Genomic DNA, 24,212 nt, shown 5'->3' with positions numbered 1-24,212 from the left:
TGACGCCACACTGGGAGCCGCGGAAGGCGGGCAGAAGGGCGGGGGCCGGAGCAGTTCCGGCTCCGAGGGGGCGGGGCGGGCGAAGGCGGGGAGGGAGGGGGCGGCACCGCCGGTCGGCTCCAGTCGCCTCCGGAGGGAGCAAGAAGAGGTCGCCGGGCGCGCAGGTGAGCGGCGGCCGGGGTGGCTGCGGGCGAGGGGCGGCCCCCGAGAAGGGCTAGGGGCTCGGGGCGCCGGCGGGGAGTCGGGCCTTCCGGATGGGGACGCGACGCCATGCAGCGGGCTGGGCCGAGAGGGGCGGCAGGCTGCAGGGGCCCCGCGCCCGTGTTAAGAGGGGTCTGGGGGCCGGTCTGGCTGGCCTGGCTCTCCCGGCCCCCCTCAGACCTCGGCGCCCCGGAAACGCACACTTGGGGCTCCGCCGTCTCCGCTGGGAGGACTGGAGCCCTTCTTGAGCACCCGCGCCCGCACCCGAGCATTGACCGGTGCCCATTGTCAGCAAGTTCTTCGGCCCCCGCCTCATTCAGGTATTGTTTCCGAGGCAGCTTCTTCGTTGCCGTTCGCCTGGCGGTTTGCAGAGCGCTTCTCGCATACGCTCGCTTAATCCTGGGTGTGTCATACCAACAATTAGGAAACTTGGATTTTCGAAGCATCTGTGGGCAAAACTGCATTCTTTGAGAAATGCTAAAGGCTCCTGACCCCGCGGGAACCTGGGTGAAGAACTTGGGCTGTTCTGGCAGTCTGCGCAATCGTATTTCTGCCTTTTGGGAGGTAACTCCTGCAGAGGCGGAGCCGGCTGTTAAGTCAAGTCAACCTCGAAAGGCCTGGGTGCGGGTGTTCGATGGCCCAGAAGCCAGATGTCCTGGGTTAGAATCCCGGCACTGACACCTATTAGCCGCCCAGCCACTTTGAGCGGCCACTGCCCTCCCCGAGCCCACGTTGCCTCCTTTGCCGAGTGTGAGCGGATTAAAATCTTATGTGCATGGATTTGTTAGGAAGATTAAATGATATGAGTAGGGCACGAACCTGAACAGAGTCCTGAAACATACAGCTGTTTAATCACAGTGAATTAAGACGACCAGTTTAAGGAGTGAAATATTTACTGTCTCGGCAACTTTCATGAATGCCTTGGAAATACAGCCCAAAATATTGGTAGATGGAGAAACATCTGGTTCCCCTTTCCACAACCACCTTTTCGTTTTAGAACCGGGGTACTCTATGCAGTTGCTTGGATTGTTGATTTCCCTTATTCTTTGTAGACTTATCCCAAGTATTCTCAGTAACTTAGATTCCCTTGCTCTTCATTCAAAAATATTTGTTAAGGTCCATTAAATGAAAGTCACCACAGTTGATGATGTGAACAGTGTCAAGAATCAGGCCGAACCTTCAAGGAGTGTATGTTCTAAAGTGGAAGCATGGTGGTGCCTGCTTGTGGAGGCTGAGGCCGAAGGATCGCTTGAGCCCAGGAGTTTGAGGCTGCAGAATTGCATTGAGGCTATCCATAGAGTGCCTGCAATTTCAAATATCAGAAAGGATCGTACTAGCTACGATCATGCCACTGCACTCCAGCCTGAACCACAGAGCAAGACCCTTTCTCTCAAAAATAATAATAATAAAGTGGAAGTTTGTTCATTTATTCAGTAAATATTTATTGATTGCCTTCTGTGTGCCAAGCACTGTTCTAGGTACTGGGGATACAGCAGTGAACAGATAAGTCTTCCTTCCTGGAACTTACATTTTATTGAAGGGAGGAGAAACACAATAAGTGAGTGAATAATATGCTTTGTGATGATAAGGGCTGTTGGAAAAACGAAAGCAATGTAAAGGGAGTGGAGATGGGGAAGAGGGAAGGGACTTGCCATTTTTATATGCGATGGTAAGAGAAATTCTCTTATTTAATAAGATTACATTTTAGCAGAAACTTGGAGAAAGCTGGGAAGTGAGGCACATGTATACCTGGAAGAGTTGTTTTCCACGCAAGGGGAACAGTAAGTGCAACACCCTGTCACGGGAGAATGCTTGATGAGTTTAGGGAACATCAGGAGTGAGTGAAGGAAAAAGTAGAAGCTGGGCAGTTGGGGGAGGCACAGAGGAAGCGCATCATGTAAGGCCTCCTAGGCCGTTGATAAGAACTTTGGAGCCCGGCGCGGTGGCTCACTCCTGTAATCCCAGCACTTTGGGAGGCGGAGGTGGGCGGATCACTTGAGGTCAGGAGTTCAAGGCTAGCATGGCCAACATGGTGAAACCCTGTCTTTACCAAAAATATATAAAAAATTAGTCAGGTGTGGTGGCATGTAGCTGTAATACCAGCTACTTGGGAGGCTGAGGCAGGAGAATCACTTGAACCCGGGAGGCAGAGGTTGCAGTGAGCCGAGATTGTGCCACTGCACTCCAGCCTGGACAACAGAGTGAGACTCTATCTTAAAAAAAAAAAAAAAAACAAAACAAAAAAAAAAACTTTGGCCTTTACTCTGGGTGAGGTGGATTTAGGAGAGGAGTGACATAGTATGGCCTACGTTTCTATGGGATCATGCTAACTGCTGTGTTAAGAATAGTCTGGTGTGGAAGTGGGAGGGCCAGAGTGAAAACAACAAAACCAGTTAGAAGGATATCGCCGTAATCCAAGGAAAAGATGACAGTGGTTTGGACCAAAGCGGTAGCAGTGAAAATGATTAGTTAGAAGCAGTTGGATTCTGGATATATTTTGAAGATAAGACATGTTTGTAAATAATAATTCTAATATTTACCATAAAAGGAATACAAGCAAGGTGGTATGAAAAATCAAAGGTGGGATCTTGCAAGAAATTAGAATAGGCTTTGGAAGGTTTGAAATAGACTTCTGACAAATAGATACAATTTGGACTTCTTTAAGCAGCTATTAAATAAGTGGTTTCCTTTTTCAATATAGAATTGCATTCCGGCTATCCGTAGAGTGCCTGCAATTTCAAATATCAGAAAGGAAAATTAAAGCGAAGGTTTTGCAATAACAAATATGCTCTATTCAGAGTATTGTGTGTTGCCTTGTAAACTTTATACTTTCTAGGAGAAATTCAGTATAAATGTTGTTTAGGACCTGTCATGATATCTTTGGCTACAGTAGGGTACAAACTCATCCCAAATCACAGTGCCATTTTTGTGTTTTGTCAAAGACAAAGTACCTGTTACAAAATGTTAACACCTTGCATTAATTGAGGAAGATGAAAATAATTACCCTGGCCAGGTGTGGTGACGTGCTCCTGTAATCCCAGCACTTTGGAAGGCCAAGGCCAGAAGGATCACCTGAGACCAGGAGTTTGAAACCAGCTTTGGTGCCAGAGCAAGACCTTATTTCAAAAAATAATAATAAATTTTAAAAAAGAAAATAATTACCCAACCGAATATTGTCAGCTTATTAAGAATTATATAAAAGTTTGAAGTGACAGGTGAGAGGCTGTATGCCAGAGGCTAAATAGGTCATGTCAAAATACTCGTCCTTCAGAGAAATCTGTTAATATGGGAAATGAAAGAAAAGCCAAGGAGATGTATTTGACCTTTTTTTATGACTTGCACCTGAGGTAACAGGAATACGCTGTTAGGGCTCCATGCCTCAGGGCTCTTGGAGGAATTGTACAACACAGCGGCAAGCCAATCTCCCACGTAATGTAAAGAGCACCTAACTTGGAGCCACGTGGCTTGAGCTTCAGGGCCAGGCTTTCTTCTTGAAAGATAATGTTAAATACTTTTAATATAATAGATTATATTTCTTCAGCTGTTTGCCCAGCACAGTTCTAAGCACTTTCCATGTATTCATTCATTTAGTTCTCTCAATATCACTTAAAGGTAGATGCTATTTTAACATCATTTTAAAGAGGAGGAATGTGTAACTGAGAAAGATTAAAACATCTTTTTCCAAGTCCCAGAGTAAATTAAGTGGCCAAGCTAAAATTCTAGCCCCAGTCAGTCTGCTTGAGAGCCTGTTAACCATCACACCTTCCTGGCCTCTTGTTCATATTGAGAGGATTTACCAGGTTGTAATGTGTGATACAAATAAAGGTAATCGTGATTAAGATATTGTGTCCTGCCCTCAGCTGACTGTTAACAATGTCACCTGAAAGGTCAGACTTTCAAAGTGAAAATTTGCACTCTGTAATCTTCTTGAAATCTTTCTGGGACTGTTCGTTTGTCAGGCTAAGTATATATGACTGTCTTTGCCCATTTGTTTGTCATCAAGGACAAAGCTCTTTGATGCTCAGAACTCGTAATGAAACAAAATAGTCTAATAAATTAGGAAGTAAAGAATAAACGATTTAGTAATCAGTGTCATAATAACCAGTTTTATGAATCCTCCAAAAACACAAACACCCGAACACCACCCAAAAATTATGGAGAAAGAGCTGGTTCCTAAATAATTTATGTATGATGTTTTAAGGAATCATTTATGGAAACTTCACATCAGGTGATACAATCTACCAGAATAAATAATGGCAATTGTCAAGTATTCCAATTTTTGTCACTTTGCTAGAAACAGAATATTGCTCAGGATCTGGTAGAGAACCAATTTGGAGTTTAAATGGAAAGCAGTGAGGTTTTCTATTTTATGTCTTTGTAGATACTGATTTATGTTTGTTAGAATGTACTTTAAATATAGTGCCAAGTAATACTTATTTCCTAGAGGATTATATAGAAATAAGAAACTGTAATACCTGGATTTTTTTTTCTTACATTCCATTTTTGAGTGTCTTTTCCTAGAGTCTCATTTACAGTTTCTGGTTTCGAAGGAAAGGTTTACAAGGTTGTATTGCTAATCTTTTTTTTTTTTTTTTTTTTTGAGACGGAGTCTCACTTTGTCACTCAGACTGGAGTGCAGTGGCGCAATAGCTCATTGTAGCCTCAACCTCCCAGGTTCAACCAGTCCTCCTACCTCAGCCCCTAAGTAGCTGGGACTATAGACTTGTGCCACTAATTTTTGTATTTTTTTGTAGAGACAGGGTTTCACCTTGTTGCCCATGCTGGTCTCGAACTCCTGGACTCAAGCAATCCACCCACCTTGGCCTCCCAAAGTGCTGGGATTACAGGCATGAGCCACAGCACCCAGCCAGTGTTGCTGCTTATTTACAGTTCGTAAAAACTCAAATTAACCCTGTGTATTTCTTTCTTCTGAGTTCCCTCCTCAATCAACAAAAGCACTGCTATGGTTTGGATGTGGTTTGGCCCCACCAAGCCTCATGTTGAAATTCGATCCCCAGTGTTAGAGGTGAAGGAGGTGGGAGGTGTTTGGATCATGGGGGTGGATCCCTCATGAATGGCTTTCTCTCTGTATCTCTCTATATAATCTGTCTCCCTCCCTCTCCCCTACTCCCTCTTTCTCTCTCACTTCCCCTCCCTCCCTCCTTCCTTCCTTCACCATGTGATCTGCATATCCCAGCTCCCCTTCTGTCATGAGTGGAAGCATCTAAGGCAGAAAATTGGTACTGAGAGTGGGGTGTTGATATAAAGAGATCTGAAAATGCGGAAGCAGCTTTAGAACTGGGTAATGGGCAGAGGTTGAAAGAGCTTGAAGGGCTCAGAAAACAGGAAGATGAAAGAATGTTTGGAACTTCTTAGAGATTGGTTAAATGGTTGTGACCAAAATGCTGATAGAAATATAGACAGTAAAGGCCATGCTGAGGAGAGTTCAGATGGAAATGAGGATCTTATTGGGAACTGGAGCAAACATCACCCTTGTTACACTGTAGCAAAGAACTTGGCTGCATTGCCTCCATGCGCTAGGGCTTTGTAGAAGGCCCAACTTGAGTGATGATGACCTAGAGTATCTGGTAGAAGAAATGTCTAAGCAGCAAAGGGTTCAAGAGGTGGTGTGGCTGCTTTTAACAGCTTACAATCAAATATGGGAGGAAAGGAATGACCTAAAGTTGGAATTTAAAAGGAAAGCAGAGCATAAAAATATGGGAAAATGTGCAGCCTGGCCTTGTGTTAAAGAAGGAAAGAGCATTTTCAGGAGAAGAATCCAGTTAGTTCAGACAAAAGGGAGCCAGGTGCTAATAGCCAAGACAATGGGGAAAAGGCCCTCAAGGCATTTCAGAAATCTCCTAGGCTGTCCCTCTCATCACACGTCCAGAAGCCTAGAAGACAAGAATGGTTTCCACAGTCAAAGCCGTGGGCGCACCTGTCCTGTGCCACCTTGGAATGCTGCTCCCTGCATCCTGGTTGTTCCAGCTCCAGTTCTGTTTCAAAGGGCTCCAGGTACTCAGCTCAGGCTGCAAGCTGTGTGTCTTTGCAGCTTCTATGTGTTGTTAGGACTTCAGGGCACAGAATGCAAAAGTGGCAGAGGCTTGGCAGCTTCCACCTAGATTTTAGAGGATGTATCAGAAGGCCTAGGTGTCACAGAAAGACTCTGCTAGGACATTGCCAAGCAGAAATGTGGTGTTGGAGCCCCAATGGAGAGCCTCCACTGGGATATTGACTAGTAGAGCTGTGGGAACAGGGATGCCATGGGGACCACAGAATTGCACAGCCACTGGCAGCGTGCACCCTCATCCTGGAAAAGCCTCAGGCATTTGACTCTAACTCATGAGAGCAGCCACATGAGATGTACCCAGCAGAGCCATAGGGATGAGACTGCCCAAAGCCTTGGGAGCCCACCTCTCACACCACTGTGCCAGGATGCAGGACATGCTCAAAGGAGATTTTGGAACTTGAAGCTTTAGTGTCTGCCCTGATGGGCTTCAGATTCTCATGGAGCCTCTTAGCCTTTTCTCTTGGCCAATTTCTCCCTTTGGAAAATAGCATTTATCCAATGACTGTTCCGTCATTGTATCTTGGAAGTAAATAACTTGGTTTTTTACTTCACAAGCTTATAGCTGTAAGGAACTTACCTTGAGTCTCAGATAAGAATTTGGACTTCTGAGTTGGTGCTAGAACAAGTTAAGACTTGGGGACTATTGGGATGGAATGGTTGTATTTTGAATGTGAGAAGGACACCAGATTTGAGAAGCGAGGAGTGGAAGGCTATGGTTTGGATATGGTTTGTTTGGCCCCATCAAGTCTCTTGTCAAAATATGATCCCCACTGTTGGAGATGGGATGTGGTGAGAGCTGTTTGGGTCAGGGGATTGGGGCAGGGTGGGGTGGGGGACCCAGTTTGAGGTGGGAGAGGTGTGGATCTGTCATGAATGGCTCGGTGTCTTTCTCCCAGGAATGAGTGAGTTTTCACTCTCAGTTTCTGACAGAACTGGTTGTTGAAAAGAGCCTGGGTCTCCTGCTCTCTATCTACCTAGCTACCTATCTGTCTATCTCCTCCACCTCCACCCTTTCTCACTGTGTGATCTTCACACACTGGCTCCCCTTCCACCACGAGTGCAAGCAGCTGGAGGCCATTGCAAATGCTGGCACTGTGCTTTGTGTACACCCTGTGGAACCATGAGCCAAATAAACCTCTTCTCTGTATAAATTACCCAGTCTCACATATTTCTTTACAGCAATACAGAGAGACTAAGACAAGCACAATTCTGTTGTCTAGATTTATAATTACTAGAATATAAATATGTCTGTGTTATTGCTGAAAATGGGGTGCAGAATAATTTTATAAACCAGTGTATAAATGGGAAAATAGCCGTTCTTGCTTGAATTACAAATACTTTATGTTTATGATACTACATATGATTCTGAATTAAAATGTTTTATTTCAAAGCAAATATATATGTCTGTAAGCTATTGAAAACAAATTAAATGTTATGTGTTACAGAGAACAAAGGTTAAATTGAGTTTTAGCTTTGCCTAAATTCTAAATCTTGCTGATAATAATTAGTAAACTTTATTCATCTTTACTTTCAAAACAGTTGTTGGAAATGCAGATAAATTCAGAACTCTTGTTTTATTTGTAACTGATGCTACCAGTTAAGTGTCTGAATAATAACCTGACTTCCCTAGGAAAAAGATTTCTGCTTCCTACACCCTATACTTTCCAAAAGGCTGCAATTTTTAAATTGTTTTTTCTTATTGAAAACGTAATCATTTTCTTTTCACCATAGAAAAATTAGAATATTAAAAAATTAAAACTATCAACAATCTTTTTTTTTTTTTTTTGAGACAGAGTCTCACTCTGTCACCCAGGCTGGAGTACACTGGCGCGATCTCAGCTCACTGCAGCCTCTGCCTCTCGAGTTCAAGAGATTCTCCCGCCTCAGCCTCCCCAGTAGCTGGGATTATAGGCACGTGCCACCACGCCCAGCTAATTTTTTCTGTTTTTAGTAGAGATGGGGTTTCGCCATTTGGCCAGACTGGTGGCAACTCCTGACCTCGAGTGATCCACCGGCCTCAGCCTCCCAAAGTGTTGGGATTAGAGGTGTGGGCCACCACACCCAGCCAAAACTATCAACAATTAATTTTTAACAAAGAGCAATAGCATAACTGAAGTGGAAAGAGCTGCAAAAACTTAGAGAAGGCCTAACTCAGCCCTAACCTTGTATCCTTTTACCAGCTCCTGCCTCTGCTTGTTAACTTTATACTGCCAGACACAGTGCCTGAAATTTTCATCTCGTTGAATTAATTCCTTGGGTTAGGGCTATACTTCTAAAATGTATTTTTCATGCAAATATTCCTCACTCGAACGTACCTTTTAGAGGCAAAGGAAACCCTAGACACATAGGAGTATAACCTGAAGAGGATATGGCCTGAGACATCCAAACATTTCTGTACTTTTTCATTAAAATTCTAGGCAGTTGTGTAATATTTCCTAATATTGATATAGTAACAGTGATGTGTATTTTCCAAAAATATCTGCCATGTTTGTCCTGAGTCTTTGTATACGCCTTGTCACAGAGCCGAGTATCATACTTGAGAAGCAGAGAGTTAGAATTTTCTCTGTTTCATTCATTCAGGAAATATTCAATGAAGTCCTACTTTATGCCAGACACTGTGCTGGTGATGTGTATATCACAGGCTCCCATCGTCATGGGTCTGTAATAGTACAGACACAAAAATTATTTGCCATGAGGCTTAAGTACAGCAGTACCAAAGCAGAGATGCTGTTCAGGAAGATACACTGATTGACCATCTTGAGAGCAGATACACAATACTGAAATAGGTTTGTCTGAGCTGAATTTTAGAGGACTAAAAGTCTTCAAAGTAGTGTTAAAATAAAAATTTTTAAGTTGAAAACATGGATCTCATAAAACATATGGTGAGCATGTGCCAAAATGCATTTAATTCATTTATGAAACAAACAGCAAGATGGTAAAAGTTGGTTCAGAGTAGTATAGGTGATCCCTGAGAAGCATCATACAAATATGGTGAGCCAGTTGCCCTGTTGTATTGCCTAGAGCCAGGCATGGCACTGGGAAGCAAAATCCAGGTAAAGCCTGGTGGTCTCCCTGAATTGAGGACATAGAGCTAGAAACCCAAGAAGGCCAAGGCAGCTAGGACAGAGAACTAGAAAGTAAATAGTTTCACAGAAAGCAAGGACTGTGAAGATATACAAAGGGTCTCCCTCCAGCCTGCAGCTGAATACTAATTCATGGCTGTGAGTTCACTGCCCTAGGCTGGGGAAAGAACTACCAAAAAAATGAGAGGAGGGGCCAGTTGCTGTGGTTCACACCTGTAATCCCAACACTTGGGAGGCTGAGGTGGGTGGATCACTTGAGGTCAAGAGTTTGAGACCAGCCTGACCAACATGATGAAACCCCGTCTCTACTAAAAATACAAAAATTAGCCAGGCATGGTGGTGGCCGCTTGTAATCCCATCTACTCAGGAGGCTGAGGCAGGAGAATGGCGTGAACCTAGGAGGCCCAGATTGCAGTGAACTGAGATAGCACCACTGTACTCCAGCCTGGGTGACACAGCGAGACTCTGTCTCAAAAAAAAAAAAAAAAAGGATACTCAGTTTGGGACTTTCTGAAGCAGAGGTGATATGAAAATTATACATCTCCTCATTTCTTTGGAGACTAAATTGCTGGATCTTCATCTTTATTAGATAATATCAAATCATTTTCCAAAGTGTTGTGCCAGTTTACACTCCCACTCAGTGTCTAAATGTTCTCTGTTCTGCATCCTCAATAATACTTGATTTAGAAAATTTCTTATGCATAGACTCAAAAAGGAAAATGTTTTACTGATCTGCAAGATGTTAAATGTTACCTCATTTTAATTATTTCTATGATTTCTAACTGCGAGTGTATTTTCATGTGTTTAATAATCATTTCTGTTCTTCCATTAAAAAAAAAAAAGAATTAGAGGAAACAATTTTCTGAGCTAAAGCAGGACCAGGGATAATTCCCATTCTTATCACACAGAATAGAAACCCTCGTAATTCATAAGGCATTGGGTAGAGTACTCAGAAAGGTTTTGCCTCTGTAATGGGACAGAATTAACTAGAGATTAAATGCAGATCTTGTCTAAAAGCAAGACCCAGAAAGATCAAGCTGTTTCCAGATAACTACTTCCCAGGACAGTGCTCAACAATATTTATTACTTTCTTTTTTTTTTTTTTTTTTTTGAGACAGAGTCTTGCTCTGTCACCCAGGCTGGAGTGCAGTGGCGCGATCTCAGCTCACTGCTAGCTCCGCCTCCCGGGTTCACACCATTCTCTTGCCTCAGCCTCTCCAAGTAGCTGGGACTACAGGCGCCCGCCACCACGCCCGGCTAATTTTTTGTATTTTTAGTAGAGATGGGGTTTCACCGTGGTCTCGATCTCCTGACCTCGTGATCTGCCCGCCTCGGCCTCCCAAAGTGCTGGGATTACAAGCGTGAGCCACCGCACCTGGCCTTATTTATTACTTTTTAAACTTTTTCTCACCATGCATCTAACCAAATGAATTCAGTAATATTTAAAATAATATAAAAACATTCAGCACCACATTCACAATGTCTGGCATCCAGTCAGAAATGACCAGGCATGCAGAGCAGCAGAATATAACCTATAATTGAGAAGAAAAATCTGTCCGTTGAGGGTAACCCAGAAATAATACTTGAAATTAGTAGGCAGGACATTACAACACTTATTACTGCTGTATTTTATATGTTCAAAAAGCTAGAAAAAAGATTGATTAAGCAAAGACACGGAAAATGTGTTTAAAAGATTAAAAGACAAATAGAATAGATACTGAAGAAAAGATTAACAAACTTGAAGACGTATCAATAAACAGTTCAAAATGAAACAGTGAAAAAAATACAGCAGTGAGGAATAGGACACCTTCACTTGGACTAATATACATAAAATTAGAGTCCCCAAAGAGGGTAGGGACACATAAGTGTTTGAAGAAATAATGGCCAGAAATTTTCCAAATTTGTTGAAAACTATAAACCTACAGATCTCAGAATCTCAATGAAACCTAAGGAAAAGAAGCATGAAAAAACTACACCAAGAGGAACAAAGATTAACAGTGACATCAAATGTCTCATGGGAAACAAGACAAGCAATGTGTGATAGTCAAGAAACATCTTTTTAATTTTTTTATTTTAGAGACACAGGCTCTTATTATTTTGCCCAGGCTGGTCATGAACTGAGCTCAAGCAGTTCTTCCACCTTAGACTCCCAAATAGCCGGGACTGCAGGTGTATGCTACTGCATCCAAGAAACATATTTAAAGACTTGAAAGAAAAAAAAACTGTCAGCCTAGGATTCTCTACCCAGCAAAAACATCTTTCACAAATGAAGGTGAAAGGGAGACTAGTTCAGACATAGGAAAGATGAAAGGATTCATCAACAGCAGACCTACACTACAGGAAATGTTGAAAGAAGTTATTCAGGTAGAAGGAAAATGATACAGATAATACATGTAGATATAGATCAGTACAAATGAAGGAGCACAAAAATGGTAATTATATAGTTACATATAAAATACTTATTACCTAAATCTCTGAAAAATAATTGACTGTTTAAAGCAAGAACAATAACATTATGATGAAGTTTATAATTTATGTAGAAGTAAAATATGTGACAAAAATAGCAAATGCTATATAGTAGTGTTTTGTAAAGTTCGTATACATGAAGTAGTATAGTATTGATTGGAGGTACATTGTGATAAAGATGCATACTATAAGCTTTAAAGCAACCACCAAAAACATACAACAAAAAACATAGTTAATAAGAACCAAAAGATATAAAATAGAATCCTAAAAAGTGATTAATTCAAAAGCAAGGAGGAAAATAAGGAAAAGGGAGTAAAGTACAGATGGGACTAAAAGAAAACAAATAGCAAGATAGCAAATTCAACTATATCAATAATTACAGTAATCAAATTAAATGTATTGGTCTAAACACCCTTAGTCCATTTTCGGTTGCTTATAACAGAATACCTGAAACTCGAAAATTTATAAAGAAAAGAAATTTATTTCTTATAGTAATGGAGTCTGAGAAGTCCAAGGTAGAGGGGCCACATTTGGAGAGGGCCTTCTTGCTGGTGGGGACTCTGCAGAGTCCTGAGGTGGCACAGGGCATCACATGGCGAGGGGGCTGAATGTGCTGGCTCACATCTTTCCCGCTCTTCTTACAGAGCCACCAGTTCTACTTGCATGATAACCTATTAAACTGTTAATCCATAAATGGATTAATCCACTCTTTGGGTAGAGCACTCATGACCCAGTCACCTCTTAAGGCTTCACTTTTTGGTGCTGCCACGTTGCATTGGAAATTGAATTTCAACATGAGTTTTGGAGGGGACAAGTATTCATACTAATAGCACACCCCAATTAAAAGACAGGTTGCCAGATGGATAAAAAAGCAGGACCACACTACATACTGCCAGTAAGAAACCCATATTAAATAAAGATATTTGTATTTCCATTCCCAAGACCTTAAAACAGCCTATTATATCAAAATCAAATTCCTCTCTCTAGGTGTCAGCATGCTGTCAAATTGGGCCATCCCTGCATATCCTTGTATTTTAGCCCGACTAGTTCCTGCCACACCCTGTGCTGACCTTTGCTTATGCCTTGTTCCCTACGCAGAATTTTTCACAACTCTTAAGACCTTTTTGCTTATTTATAACTCTTTATCATGCTCATCCCAGACCAATTTTGACTGACCTGTACCCTTAGTCAAGCCCCATCATAACTAACCATTACGTCATAGATTATAGAATGTCAAAGCTCTTAGAACAGTAACGAATTTTCTGCCTATTTACCTTATTTTGTAGATGAGAACTCCGTAAGACCAATGAGATTATGTGGCCCACTCAGGTTCATACAAGTTTAGTGATAGAGTTTGTAGTAGGACCAAGACATATCATTGTTTTCTATAATTATCTGCCACTCACAATTAAGTACATTTGGGGAGAATAATTATGATGTGTGTGTATGGCATTAATATTTGTGCAAATATTTCATATGCCTGTCTTCTTTCCCAAATTAGACTGCAAGCTACCAGTAGACATCTTTTATTAGTATTCTAGTGCTTTAAAAAAAAAGATATGTAGGTACAGAGTGGATTATGGTATTTGATTAATAAACTTAGAATCCAAGTAGACAAGATTATAAAACATAGGATAATGATTCATTAGTTTTTACTATTTGAAACAATGATGATTGATTCCTTTACATACAGTAATTAGGATTCAATTATATCTCAAGTTCCAAATTTTGCTACTCATTTATAAAGTTTGATTCAGTGCCTTTACATCTGAGATTTTTCAACCTTAGTATAAACTCTGCTTATTGCATTATCTGCAAGTTTTCACAGAGGTCTAGACCTGTGCCATCTGATACAGCGGCCACTAGCTATTTAAATTTAAATGAACCAAAATTAAATAAATTTTTAATTCAATTTCTCCATCACAGTAGCCAAACTTCAGATGGCTATTAGCTGCTGTATTGGAGGGCAACAATAAAGAACATTTCCATCATCACAGAAAGTTCCATTCATCTAGAATTTCTTACATGTTTTGTGTGCAAAAAGGGAAAGCAAAGATTTCTACAGGATTCACATTGATGAGTCAACCATTCTGGTAACCTGATGGCAGTTCTAAAGTGTCAATAGTAGTTCTAGTGGTTGTTCCTTCACTGAAATGGGCGTGTATTTTCTCATCCTCAATGGTATAGGCTTCTAGTCAGGTACACAGATAATCCATTGAGCAGAAAATACATCTATTGCATCTTTACCTTCTGTTTAAATGTATATTTATATGTTGTAAATATTTTAATTGTGGTAGAATATTTATATAAATGCTTATAATAAGGTGTCTGCTCAAAATATTTTTACCTTCTGGGGTACATAATCCAAAGTGTGGAAGCTGCTTCTCAAGTGTCCGTCAACAGGACAACCTAGCTGCTCACTGCTCTGCCTCTGTAACTCCTGTCATCACCAGCTAACTGACTTCATGGTTTTTGGCTCTTTTCAAACTCCTTGAGAGAGCATCTGATTAGCTAGACCACCATCCGGAAGTAGTTGGACAAAGCTCTTGACTTGGGACATAAATAAACCCCTTGCCAACCTTGAGATAGTGCCTTTAATTGAAATACCCATCCCCAGTACATGTTGCTATGATGATGCTGGAATTAAAATACAAAGCATGAAACCTATGATTCAGAAACCTTTCCAGAGAAGGCAATGGGCTTGGCAAGTACTCTAGGCTTCCTTTTAAGAGAAGCATGTAAACTGCCTAGCACCTTATGTTGCCCATCAAATGTGTTCACTGAAAATAAATGATGGCCAAGCGCAGTGGCTCACACCTGTAATCCCAGCATTGTGGGAGACCAAGGCAGGAGGATTGCCGGATCCCAGGAGTTCAAGACTAGCCTGGGTAAACATAGGAAGACCTTGCCTCTCCAAAAAATAGAATCACCCAGGCCTGATGGCGCCCACCTGTAGTCCCAACTACTTGGGAGGTTGAGGTGGGAGGATCATTTGAGCCTGAGATTGTGCCGCTGCACTATGGCCTGGGTGACAGCAAGATCCTGCCTCGTAAATAAATAACTCTCCAAAAAAAAAAAAAAAAGGAAGAGCAGAAAAGTCATTTGAATGTTTTTATATATGCTAGAGATTGAGGAAGGTACCATAAGCTGAGGAATTCAGATGGCCTCTAGAAGTTAGAAAAGGTAAGGAAACAGATTCCTTCCTGAAGCCTCTAGAAGGAATACAGACCTGCTGACATCTTGCTTTTAAACTTGTCATCTCCAGAACTGTAAAAGAATAAGTGTGTGCTATTTGAAGCCACTAATTTGGTAATTTATTATAGTAGCAGTAGGAAACTAATTGATATCCAGATTCTACAAAGCTTTTATTAAGCACTTTCTACATGGCAGGCACAAAAATATTCATCATCATCATCTGAGCTCCATTTTCTAAACTTTTTTACCTTCATAGGGCTGTTGTAGAGCTAAATCAATCACTGCCTTTCATTATGGGTAGACTCCTAAATCCAATAGAATGCTTTCTGTTGCCCATAAGATAATAGGAATTTGTTGGCTCCGATAACTGGAAAGTGCAAATCCTGGGAAACCAGCATGGGCTCTGGCCACATTTCTCTGTGAATCTCTTGGCTCTGTTTTTTTCTGTTGTCAGCATCATGTTTGGGCTAGTGGCCCCATCTCAACATGGCTACTTGGAACAGCTTGAGCTGTGTGCTGTGACTGAACTATTCTGATTAAAGTGACCAAGAAGGCCAGGCGCAGTGGCTCATGCCTGTAATCCCAGCACTTTGGGAGGCTGAGGCAGGCGGATTGCTTGAGGTCAAGAGTTCAAGACAAGCCTGGCCAACATGGTGAAACCTTGTCTTGACTAAAAATACAAAAATTAGCCGGGCCTGTAATCCCAGCTACTCGGGAGGCTGAGGCGGGAGAATCGCTTGAACCCGGAAGGCGGATGTTGCAGTGAGCCAAGATCACGTCACTGCACTCCAGCCTGGGCAACAGAGTGAGACTCTGTCTCAAAAAAATAAAGTGACCAGGAAGAATTTCATGTATTAATTAGTTTGGAAGAGTCTGTATCTGGGGATTGGAGTCAATCTCAGCCAAATTGCTTGGTTACTTTGCTTAGCACGGAAAGGGAGCATTATGGTTGCCCTTGGAAAATATGGGTGGTTGTAGGCAGGGAAGAGGATATTGGTAAATGATCAAGAACCTGTTTCAACCAACACAAAACAAGTTGTAGTCATACCTTAAAATAATAGCTAAAAATGTTATTTATGTAATGCCCCATTAATTTATATGTATCATCAAAAGTTCTAAATTGTATTTTATTCAAAGACATTTCAGGGAAAGTGTCTTAAAAGTTCAGTCTTAGGAAAGGTGTCTTCCTCTTTTTTGCAGCTCGGTGCTAATTATCACAACTGTTTGGTGACCTACTTCACTGACCTGTGAGGATTTCTTCCCTTCAAGTATTGGATTCTTGATCTTTCTGCATCATCAAGGTCCTAATTGCAATGAATTACACTCTTGCTTTAAAAAAAAGCTTTATAAATGTAAAACTTTCTCATATAAACATCTTTTTATGTAATGATCATCATTTCTGACATCTCTAATTGAAGTACTTGATAACTTAAGCAAAATTAAGATATTTGATATTCATGATGTCAAGAGATTTATAGTAGTCATTTCTAACTCTTCAAAACTATGTAAAAAAGAAAGGGCTCATTTTGTATATATAAGACCAAATATCTTAAGCAGTATACTGATTATTTTTGGAATAAGGTAAAATCTGGAAAGCCAAATTTTTTTTCCAATATAAGAAGTCAATTTGAGCTTTCAGTTACCCGACAGATTGCTCCAGCAATAATTGGTAATTTTATAATTAACTTCTGTTGTTTGTAGCGAGTGACTAATTCTGTAAAGTGCTATGAGAGACAAGATAAAGAGTCTTTAAAACATATTATTAATTGAAATGAGATTGGAGGAATACATTCTACATTTGCTATGTAATTTTTTGAGATAGCTTTACATACGTTATTATAAATTGCATTCAGCAAGTAGTTCTGACTTTTGTAATGTGCAGATGACATTCAGCTGTAGGAATTCCAGCTTCTTAAGATTTTTGCTGGTAATTTAGAGCAGTGGCTGCACAGCAAAATCACTCAGGAGCTCTGAAAAAAATAACTCGTCTTCCAGAGATTTTGATTTTGTTTTTCTGCAGTGAGGAAAATGTATCTGTAATTTTATAAGCTCTACAGGTAATTCTAATGACTAGCTTAAAGGATTTTGAATGTCACTATCTTGAAGGGTTTTGAATATTACACAAATAGAGCATAACTTGGAAATAGTGATGGATTGTGCAATGTACCAGATCAGTGGTTTAAATAAATGCCCATAAAAATTGTCCATATTGTCAGAAAAAAATTGAGACTCCTAAAAATGCATTTAAGGGCCAGGTGTGGTGGCTTGAGCCTGTAGTCTCAACTACTCAGGCGGCTGAGGTAGTAGGATGGCTTGAGCTCAGGAGTTCTAGGCTATAGTGCACAGTGATCACACCTGTGAATAACCACTGCCCGCCAGCCTGGGCAACGTGGTGAGACCTTGTCTCTTAAAATACGATGAGTTTATTACCAGTCTAATCTAACTCCGGTGTGCTGAGGGGGTGGGACTAGACCTTGACCACAGTCAAGATAGGAAATGAATGTTGATTGAATACGTGAGTGAAGAGTTAACGCTTCATTCACGACAGCAGATGCTTAATCCATATCAGAGAAGTGAAACTTTACTTTTAAAACCTACCAAGCAAAAAGAAAGCACAATAGCTCACCATAACTTGTTCTGTAAAGCCTTTTGTGCATTCCAAAGCACTTGCACATTCATTAACTTTTCTCATTCATACGTTTCAAATTTTAACAATACATATAGCCAGGAAGATCTTTTTTAACCCCAGTCACAGAAGAAAAGCTAAAACCACACAGCAGCCTGGCAGTAATATTGGATCAAGTTAGCATGAGAAATTAGAGATAATATTTTTCAAAATATAACATTTGAGTCAGTTCAAATTAGTGGTGAAAAGATGAGTTATTCAGTAAATGATATTGGTACAGTTGGCTATCCATTTGGAAAATAAAGTTATGCAAAATAAATTCCAGATGGATGAGTTAAATTCAAATACAACGAGAATTTAGGGGATTTTTAAAATGTAATCATGGGATGGGGAAGGTGTAGAGCAGAACCCCAATCCAGAAGTCATAAAAGGAACTACTGAGAGGTAGTATACTGTGGTAGGTAAAGACTTGCACTCTGATTTCATGCAATTTAGATTTCTTTCCATTTCTGCTTATTGCAACTGTATGATCTTAGAACTAAAAATATCCTTTAAACATCCAAATGGATGTTTACTCAAGGAAATACATATTACAACAATGAGCTATCATTCTTTGCCTCTTAAATTGGCAAAAATTTAGAAGAATTGGGAAGAGGTGAAAAAGAGTACAGTCCCTCATATTCTATTGGTAAAGTATAAGTCATACTCTTTTTTTGAAAGGTAAATTGACAGTATCTATTAAGTTAAAATAAGTATGTCCTTTGACTCAGCAATTTCACTCCTAAATATCTGTCCTAGAGAAATAATTATACATTTAAAAATATGTACTAGGATTGCTACTGAGGCATTATTCAAAATAGCTAAAAAACACAATATTCTAAATGCTTATCAATATGGAAATTGACCTGTTGAGGGTAAGTGGAGAAGGGAGATTCTTTTTTTGAAAATCTGTGGGTGTCTGTGATTTTGCTGTGAAAAACCACTAGAAATGTTTTTAGATAGTATTTTTCCTAAAAATTGTTAGCTAGTGTTTTGTACTAAGTAGCAATTGTAAGACATAGCTAATTTTAATCAAATGTAGTTTGAATGTCTTTCTATAAACACATTTTATAACTGCTTTTTTTTTTTTACAGAATGGAAACAGACTGTAATCCCATGGAGCTAAGCAGTATGTCAGGATTTGAAGAAGGTTCAGAGCTTAATGGTTTTGAAGGAACTGACATGAAAGACATGAGGCTAGAAGCTGAAGCAGTTGTAAATGATGTTCTCTTTGCTGTTAACAACATGTTTGTCTCGAAAAGCCTGCGGTGTGCGGATGATGTGGCCTATATCAATGTGGAAACAAAGGAAAGAAACAGATATTGCCTAGAACTCACTGAAGCAGGGCTCAAGGTAACTCACTTTTCTTTTTAGAAAAAAAAATTATTTATGTCTTTACCACTTTATCAAAAAGAGGGGTAGTGGGGAGGGGAAGAGTGTTAAAAGAGAACTGGATATTCAGTAGCTTCCAAATTTTTTTAAGAAAAACTTTTAACCTAGAAATTTTTATTAATTTTAAAGGCTTTTGATCGATATGGGGAAACAGAATTTTTTTGAAAAACATTTGATTTGCAGGGCGTGACTTTGTTTTAATCATGACCCCCAAAACTAATTTATTTCTCATCTATAGCTAAATGTGTTCACCAAAATTATATATACATTCTTTGCATTGAAAGGGTTTTGCAGTCACTGTGTTGAAAAGATTTTCGTCAACCTCTTGAAAATGTCTCTTCTGTTAAAATAACATACTTGACAACACTGTTTTCCAACTCTTCGATCAGAAATAAATCAGAGCAGAACATTCCGCCCCCAGATTTCCAAGAGTGTCCCATTAACCCTTTATTATGAGTATCTCTTTATTTTGAGAGCTTTCCTAGGCAGATTAACCTTTCCATTCTTTAAACCAAAATCATGAGTTTTGAATAGTAGAAAACATCACCTGAGAGCAACTTTTAATTAAAAAAGAAAAAAACTGCAGGCCAGAACTGCGGGCTCTTACCTGTAATCCCAGCACTTAGGGAGGCCAAGCTGGTAGGATCATTTTAGGCCAGGAGTTCAAGACCAGCCTGGGCAACGTAGCAAGACCGTGTTTCTACAATATATTTTTTGTTAATTAACCCAACATGGCAGCACTTGCCTGTAATCCAGCTACCTGGGAGGCTTAGGAGGGGGCCCATGAGTTCGAGGTTGCAGTGAGCTAGGATTGGGCCACTATACTCCAGCATGGGTACACAGACCCTGTTTTTAAAAATAAATTTAAAAAAAACTATTATAAAATCTTTGACCTACTGAACAAAGGGATAGACATTAGAAAATCTAAAATCTAGGTTTAACCTTACTAATCAGTGAATCTTCAGTCTTAGAAAATGTCATACATTTCTGTGTTTCTATATTTGTTCAAAGTAATTGTACATTATCATAAGGTGGTGAGCAAGGCCTGCCTAAGCAAGTAAGAATGTCACATGATATTAAGTACATAAACATCTCTTTACTTCACTGGATTCAGTTTGCTGAGGATGAATCATGTATACTGTATATTCCTTGATGGAGCAAATTGCAAGGCCAGCATCTGTGCTACCCTCAGTTCCCTCACAGCTGCTGCAAAGATAGCTGCTTAGCTTTAAGCATAGTACCTGAATTAACTAATTTTTGTGCACTTCTTTTCACATCCTTAAATTTGTACTAAAAGCTCAGAGTATTTAGAGATGAATCTTAAATCAGAAGCAGAGATAAATGACAGAACTAGTAAGCTAATTCTGTCTTTTGTTGGTTAATTCTAAGTTGGCTGTGGAGAGGTAGAAGGAGTCTGATCAGAGAGTCAGCAGTCTTAAATGTGAATTTAAATGATCTTGGGTGAGTCTGTCTACTCCTGAGAGAGTTCCTGCTTCTTAATCTATAACTTGGAGATTTAGAAAAACTTAGAACGATTTGGGGAATGATTATATGACTGTATGATACAGAAAGATCTGAACCATTTGTAAAACCTGACATGTAGTAGGTGCTCAAATAGTTGTTTTTCAGTCTGATTCAGTTAACATTGCTGTGTCAGCAACTGAAAATCAAACCATGAGTAAGACATGATCCCTGTCCACCAGGAAGATCACAGTCTCGCAGGGAGAAGAGGAAGAAGGCAAACTGAACTGTACTCCACTGTAGAGAGTGCAGTAATCGAGCATGGATCTGAAGAGGTGTGATTCATTTTCCTGAGGTGTCTGCCTCTGCTTTTCATTAAAAAAAAAAAAAAAAAAAACCCAGCTTCTATTTCTAACATAAACTTTCACCTCCTATGGCTTAAATAGATGTCATAAAAATTTAGGATTTATATAGGGAATTTACAAACTTCAGTCAGCAAAAACTAAATTAATTTTGCCCTATATTGTGCTGGTGAACCATGATATACCTTATAGTCTTGTCAAAAAGAAAAGCTGTAGCTGTGTTCACAGGAAAAAAAAAACAAAAACACCTCTCAGCCTTTTGCCTAAGATCAGTTGGAGTATCCCTTCTTATCAGTTTAATATCTGTTATGTCCTCTATCCAAGGACAATATATTAAATGGATTTTTGGAGCAGGGAGATAGAATAGGCTCTTGCTCCGTTCACTTCACACATCGACCTGGTATTGCAAATACATCCAGAAATAGTGTACCCCTACCAAGAAAAAAGAAACACATTAACATTCTCTTTTATCTCAGAGTTGAGCATTTATTCCCTGTCAGATAAGAAATATGTTAGGTGAAAGTGGCCTTTCAGATTACTAATAATAAAGCTAAACAGTTATTAAAACTAATAAACTAATTATTAATAAGACAGTTATTAAAATTAACAACTAATATTAAAACTAAATTAGGAATAATTTCTAGAATTGTTTATAAAAGGAGTGAAAATAATGATAAAAATATGAACTAATGATATATTACCTATTATAGTACTTAATATAGTGGACCCTCAATATATGTGGAATTAAATGGGGTAAATAATAGATGCATGTTTTAGAATATGAAAATGAAATACCGTTTTTGTGTAGCTTTTCAAATTCTTTCTCTGCATTTCCTTGAGCTTCTAAGTAAAACCTTTTAAATTTTGAAAATTCTATAGGGAACATTTTAGTGGTGTTTCTGTGTTATAAGTTGCTGAAGTATTAAAGGTTGTATTTAAAATGTGCATACTCTGACTTTGAGAAATAGTTTCACTCAGTTACCCGTGTATCTGGTGGTCTAGTGGCTAGGAAAAAAAAAAATTTATTTTTTTGAAAGGATGATTACTCATGTAAACACTTGGATTTTGCTTTCTGTACCAACATGAAAACTAATGAATTCACTGTTGCATGTCTCTTGTAGGTGGTAGGCTATGCTTTTGACCAGGTGGATGATCATTTACAGACTCCCTACCATGAAACAGTCTACTCCTTGTTGGATACACTCAGCCCCGCCTACCGAGAAGCATTTGGAAACGCACTGCTTCAAAGACTGGAAGCTTTGAAAAGGGATGGACAGTCATGACTACACTTTTTCCTTTCAGAGGGGCCGGTGCTGGTACAGAATGTTGATATAAAGCTTAAAATTCTTGCATATGGTCATAGAAAATGCATCTTTGGTTTTGCATTTTTATCACTTGCTTCCAACTTAGGCTTTTGGCTCAGAAGATTATTGAATAATGATTTGTCTTAGTTTCTGTTTCAGTAAGGGAGTTCTGAGGCCGTTGCTATGATACCATCATTAAGACATTCACATGTCTTCATATAATATCTCTTCATTTCAAATCCTAATCAGTATTTCATACTATTACAGGGCTTTGATGCTGCCAGCACTGTCTTCTACATAGGAAATTCTAGATTTGCACAGTAATAGAGGAATTAGAAGTACCTAACTATACACTTTGATTCAGCCTGCTAAATCAGGGGTTCAATACTAGCTTGGACAAACTTTGTAGTAATTAATTGCTACTAGCCTTATTGGAAACAAATTATCAACTAGTTTCCCCTGCACAAATTTTGAAATTCACTGCTTCACTTAATCTATTTATATTACTAATAATGGATTAATAAAGATGAATTAATTATATATTACTTAACTAGTATTAAATGAAAAACAGGGACTGAAATAGTTCTGTATTCCGTGTTTGCAACAGCCAGCCAACTAAGCAGAGGAGAAACCGTTAGCAAATGAATGTAATAATTACTCATTTCCAAGATATCTAAGCACATAAGCAAATACAGGAACAGACTTCATTCTTTTTCTTAACAAAAAGCATCTTCAGTGTGTGATTTAAAAGAAAGAAGATTCTGGTTTCCTAGAAAACAATATTTTGGCCTGTGTTGATTCTTATTCTGAATGTGTGTTTACATAATGTACAGTATATATTCAGAAAGTATTTTTGCTTCAACGTTTACTTTCTATGATGTAGTGCTTTGGTATTCCCACAGCACCCCACCTTCCCCAACAGATGTACAGTGTTCTGTCTCCATTCGAAATCTACAATGTAATATGAGTGCATTGTATGGGTTTGAAACCAAAGGATGAATGAAGCATTCAGAGATTTAATATTTGAAAAAGGGATAGTCAGTATTTTATATTTTATTACAGGTACTGATATTTATAAATTTAATAAACTGTACCATGCTGCCGCATGTTTTCAAGTACATGTTGAACAATAAGGATTGGGGAGTTGTTTTTTAATGGTCACCTAAAGCAGCTGCTGTAGAAATGTTGAACTAAAATTTTGCATCTGGTCACACTTTATGCATTTGTCATTTGCAGATATTTTTCCATCATTATTAAAAAATAGGAACTTTTAGGCTCTGAAGATCATGTGGACCAGAGCAAATTAAAGTTCAGTTTGTGTCACAATTCATTGCCAGACTTCATTGGAATGCTTTGTTTGATGATGTATATTCATTCTCAGCTTTATTTTCAGATGCTTAACTGGGCAATGAAGTCTAACTTCAGGTTGAACTTTCTCATGCTTAATCTCAGGCTAAATGTAAATGATATTTGTAAAGTTTGAATAAAATTCTGTTTACTCATTTTGAGTTAGTATGAAGAAAAGTGATTGGATGTTTAAGAGTTGAAATTGTTCATTTTGTGATAAATGATTAATTGCAAGAGCTTGTTTCCATTTTTTAATTCTGCATTGTTACATTTGGATTTGAAGTGACTGAAGTGAGCGTTCTCTTGTTATTACTATGAAAGAGGAGTGAGGAACAAGAGGAGAGGACATTAATAAAACTACACAGATATACATGAGAATTTAGATATTAAAACCTCCATTTTACCTGGTCCGTTTAAAGAACTTAACCAGCAGATAGGCCAGGTGTCGTGGCTCACACTTGCAATTCCAGTGGTTTGGGAGGCCCAGGCAGGAGGATTACTTGAGGCCAGGAGTGCAAGACCAGCCTGCGCAACATAGATCCTATTTCTACAAAAAATTATAAAAGCATGGCCTGGTGACACACGCCTGCAGTCCTAGCTATTAGGAAAGCTGAAGCAGGAAGATTGCTTGAGCCCAGGAATTGGAGACTGTGGTGAGCTACGATC

The 24,212-nt window shown here is 39.4% G+C and overlaps 1 protein-coding gene and 1 non-coding gene across 4 annotated transcripts; both read left to right on the top strand.

The window, feature by feature from the left end:
- The first annotated feature begins 75 nt into the window (after nt 1-75).
- On the top strand, nt 76-22,262 carry GSKIP (GSK3B interacting protein). Of its 3 annotated transcripts, XM_058429857.1 has the most exons (5): nt 369-521; nt 1,318-1,870; nt 16,216-16,316; nt 18,775-19,033; nt 22,017-22,262. In XM_058429857.1, exons 4-5 carry the CDS (start codon nt 18,776-18,778, stop codon nt 22,176-22,178), a joined length of 420 nt encoding a protein of 139 aa, XP_058285840.1. In that variant the 5' UTR covers nt 369-521; nt 1,318-1,870; nt 16,216-16,316; nt 18,775; the 3' UTR covers nt 22,179-22,262. The 3 variants fall into 3 exon arrangements, with proteins under 3 accessions (XP_032036106.1, XP_058285840.1, XP_058285841.1); XM_032180215.2 differs by lacking the exons at nt 369-521; nt 1,318-1,870 and adding an exon at nt 76-164; XM_058429858.1 differs by lacking the exon at nt 1,318-1,870 and having other exon boundaries at nt 370-521.
- LOC116456498 (U2 spliceosomal RNA) lies at nt 21,139-21,330 on the top strand. The gene has a single exon (XR_004244718.1). It is a non-coding gene; the product is annotated as a U2 spliceosomal RNA (small nuclear RNA).
- Nucleotides 22,263-24,212: the final 1,950 nt, after the last annotated feature.

Source organism: Hylobates moloch, unplaced genomic scaffold (genome assembly GCF_009828535.3).
Source record: "Hylobates moloch isolate HMO894 unplaced genomic scaffold, HMol_V3 SCAFFOLD_16, whole genome shotgun sequence".
Taxonomy (NCBI): domain Eukaryota; kingdom Metazoa; phylum Chordata; class Mammalia; order Primates; family Hylobatidae; genus Hylobates; species Hylobates moloch.
This window is presented reverse-complemented; position numbering and strand designations above follow the sequence as displayed.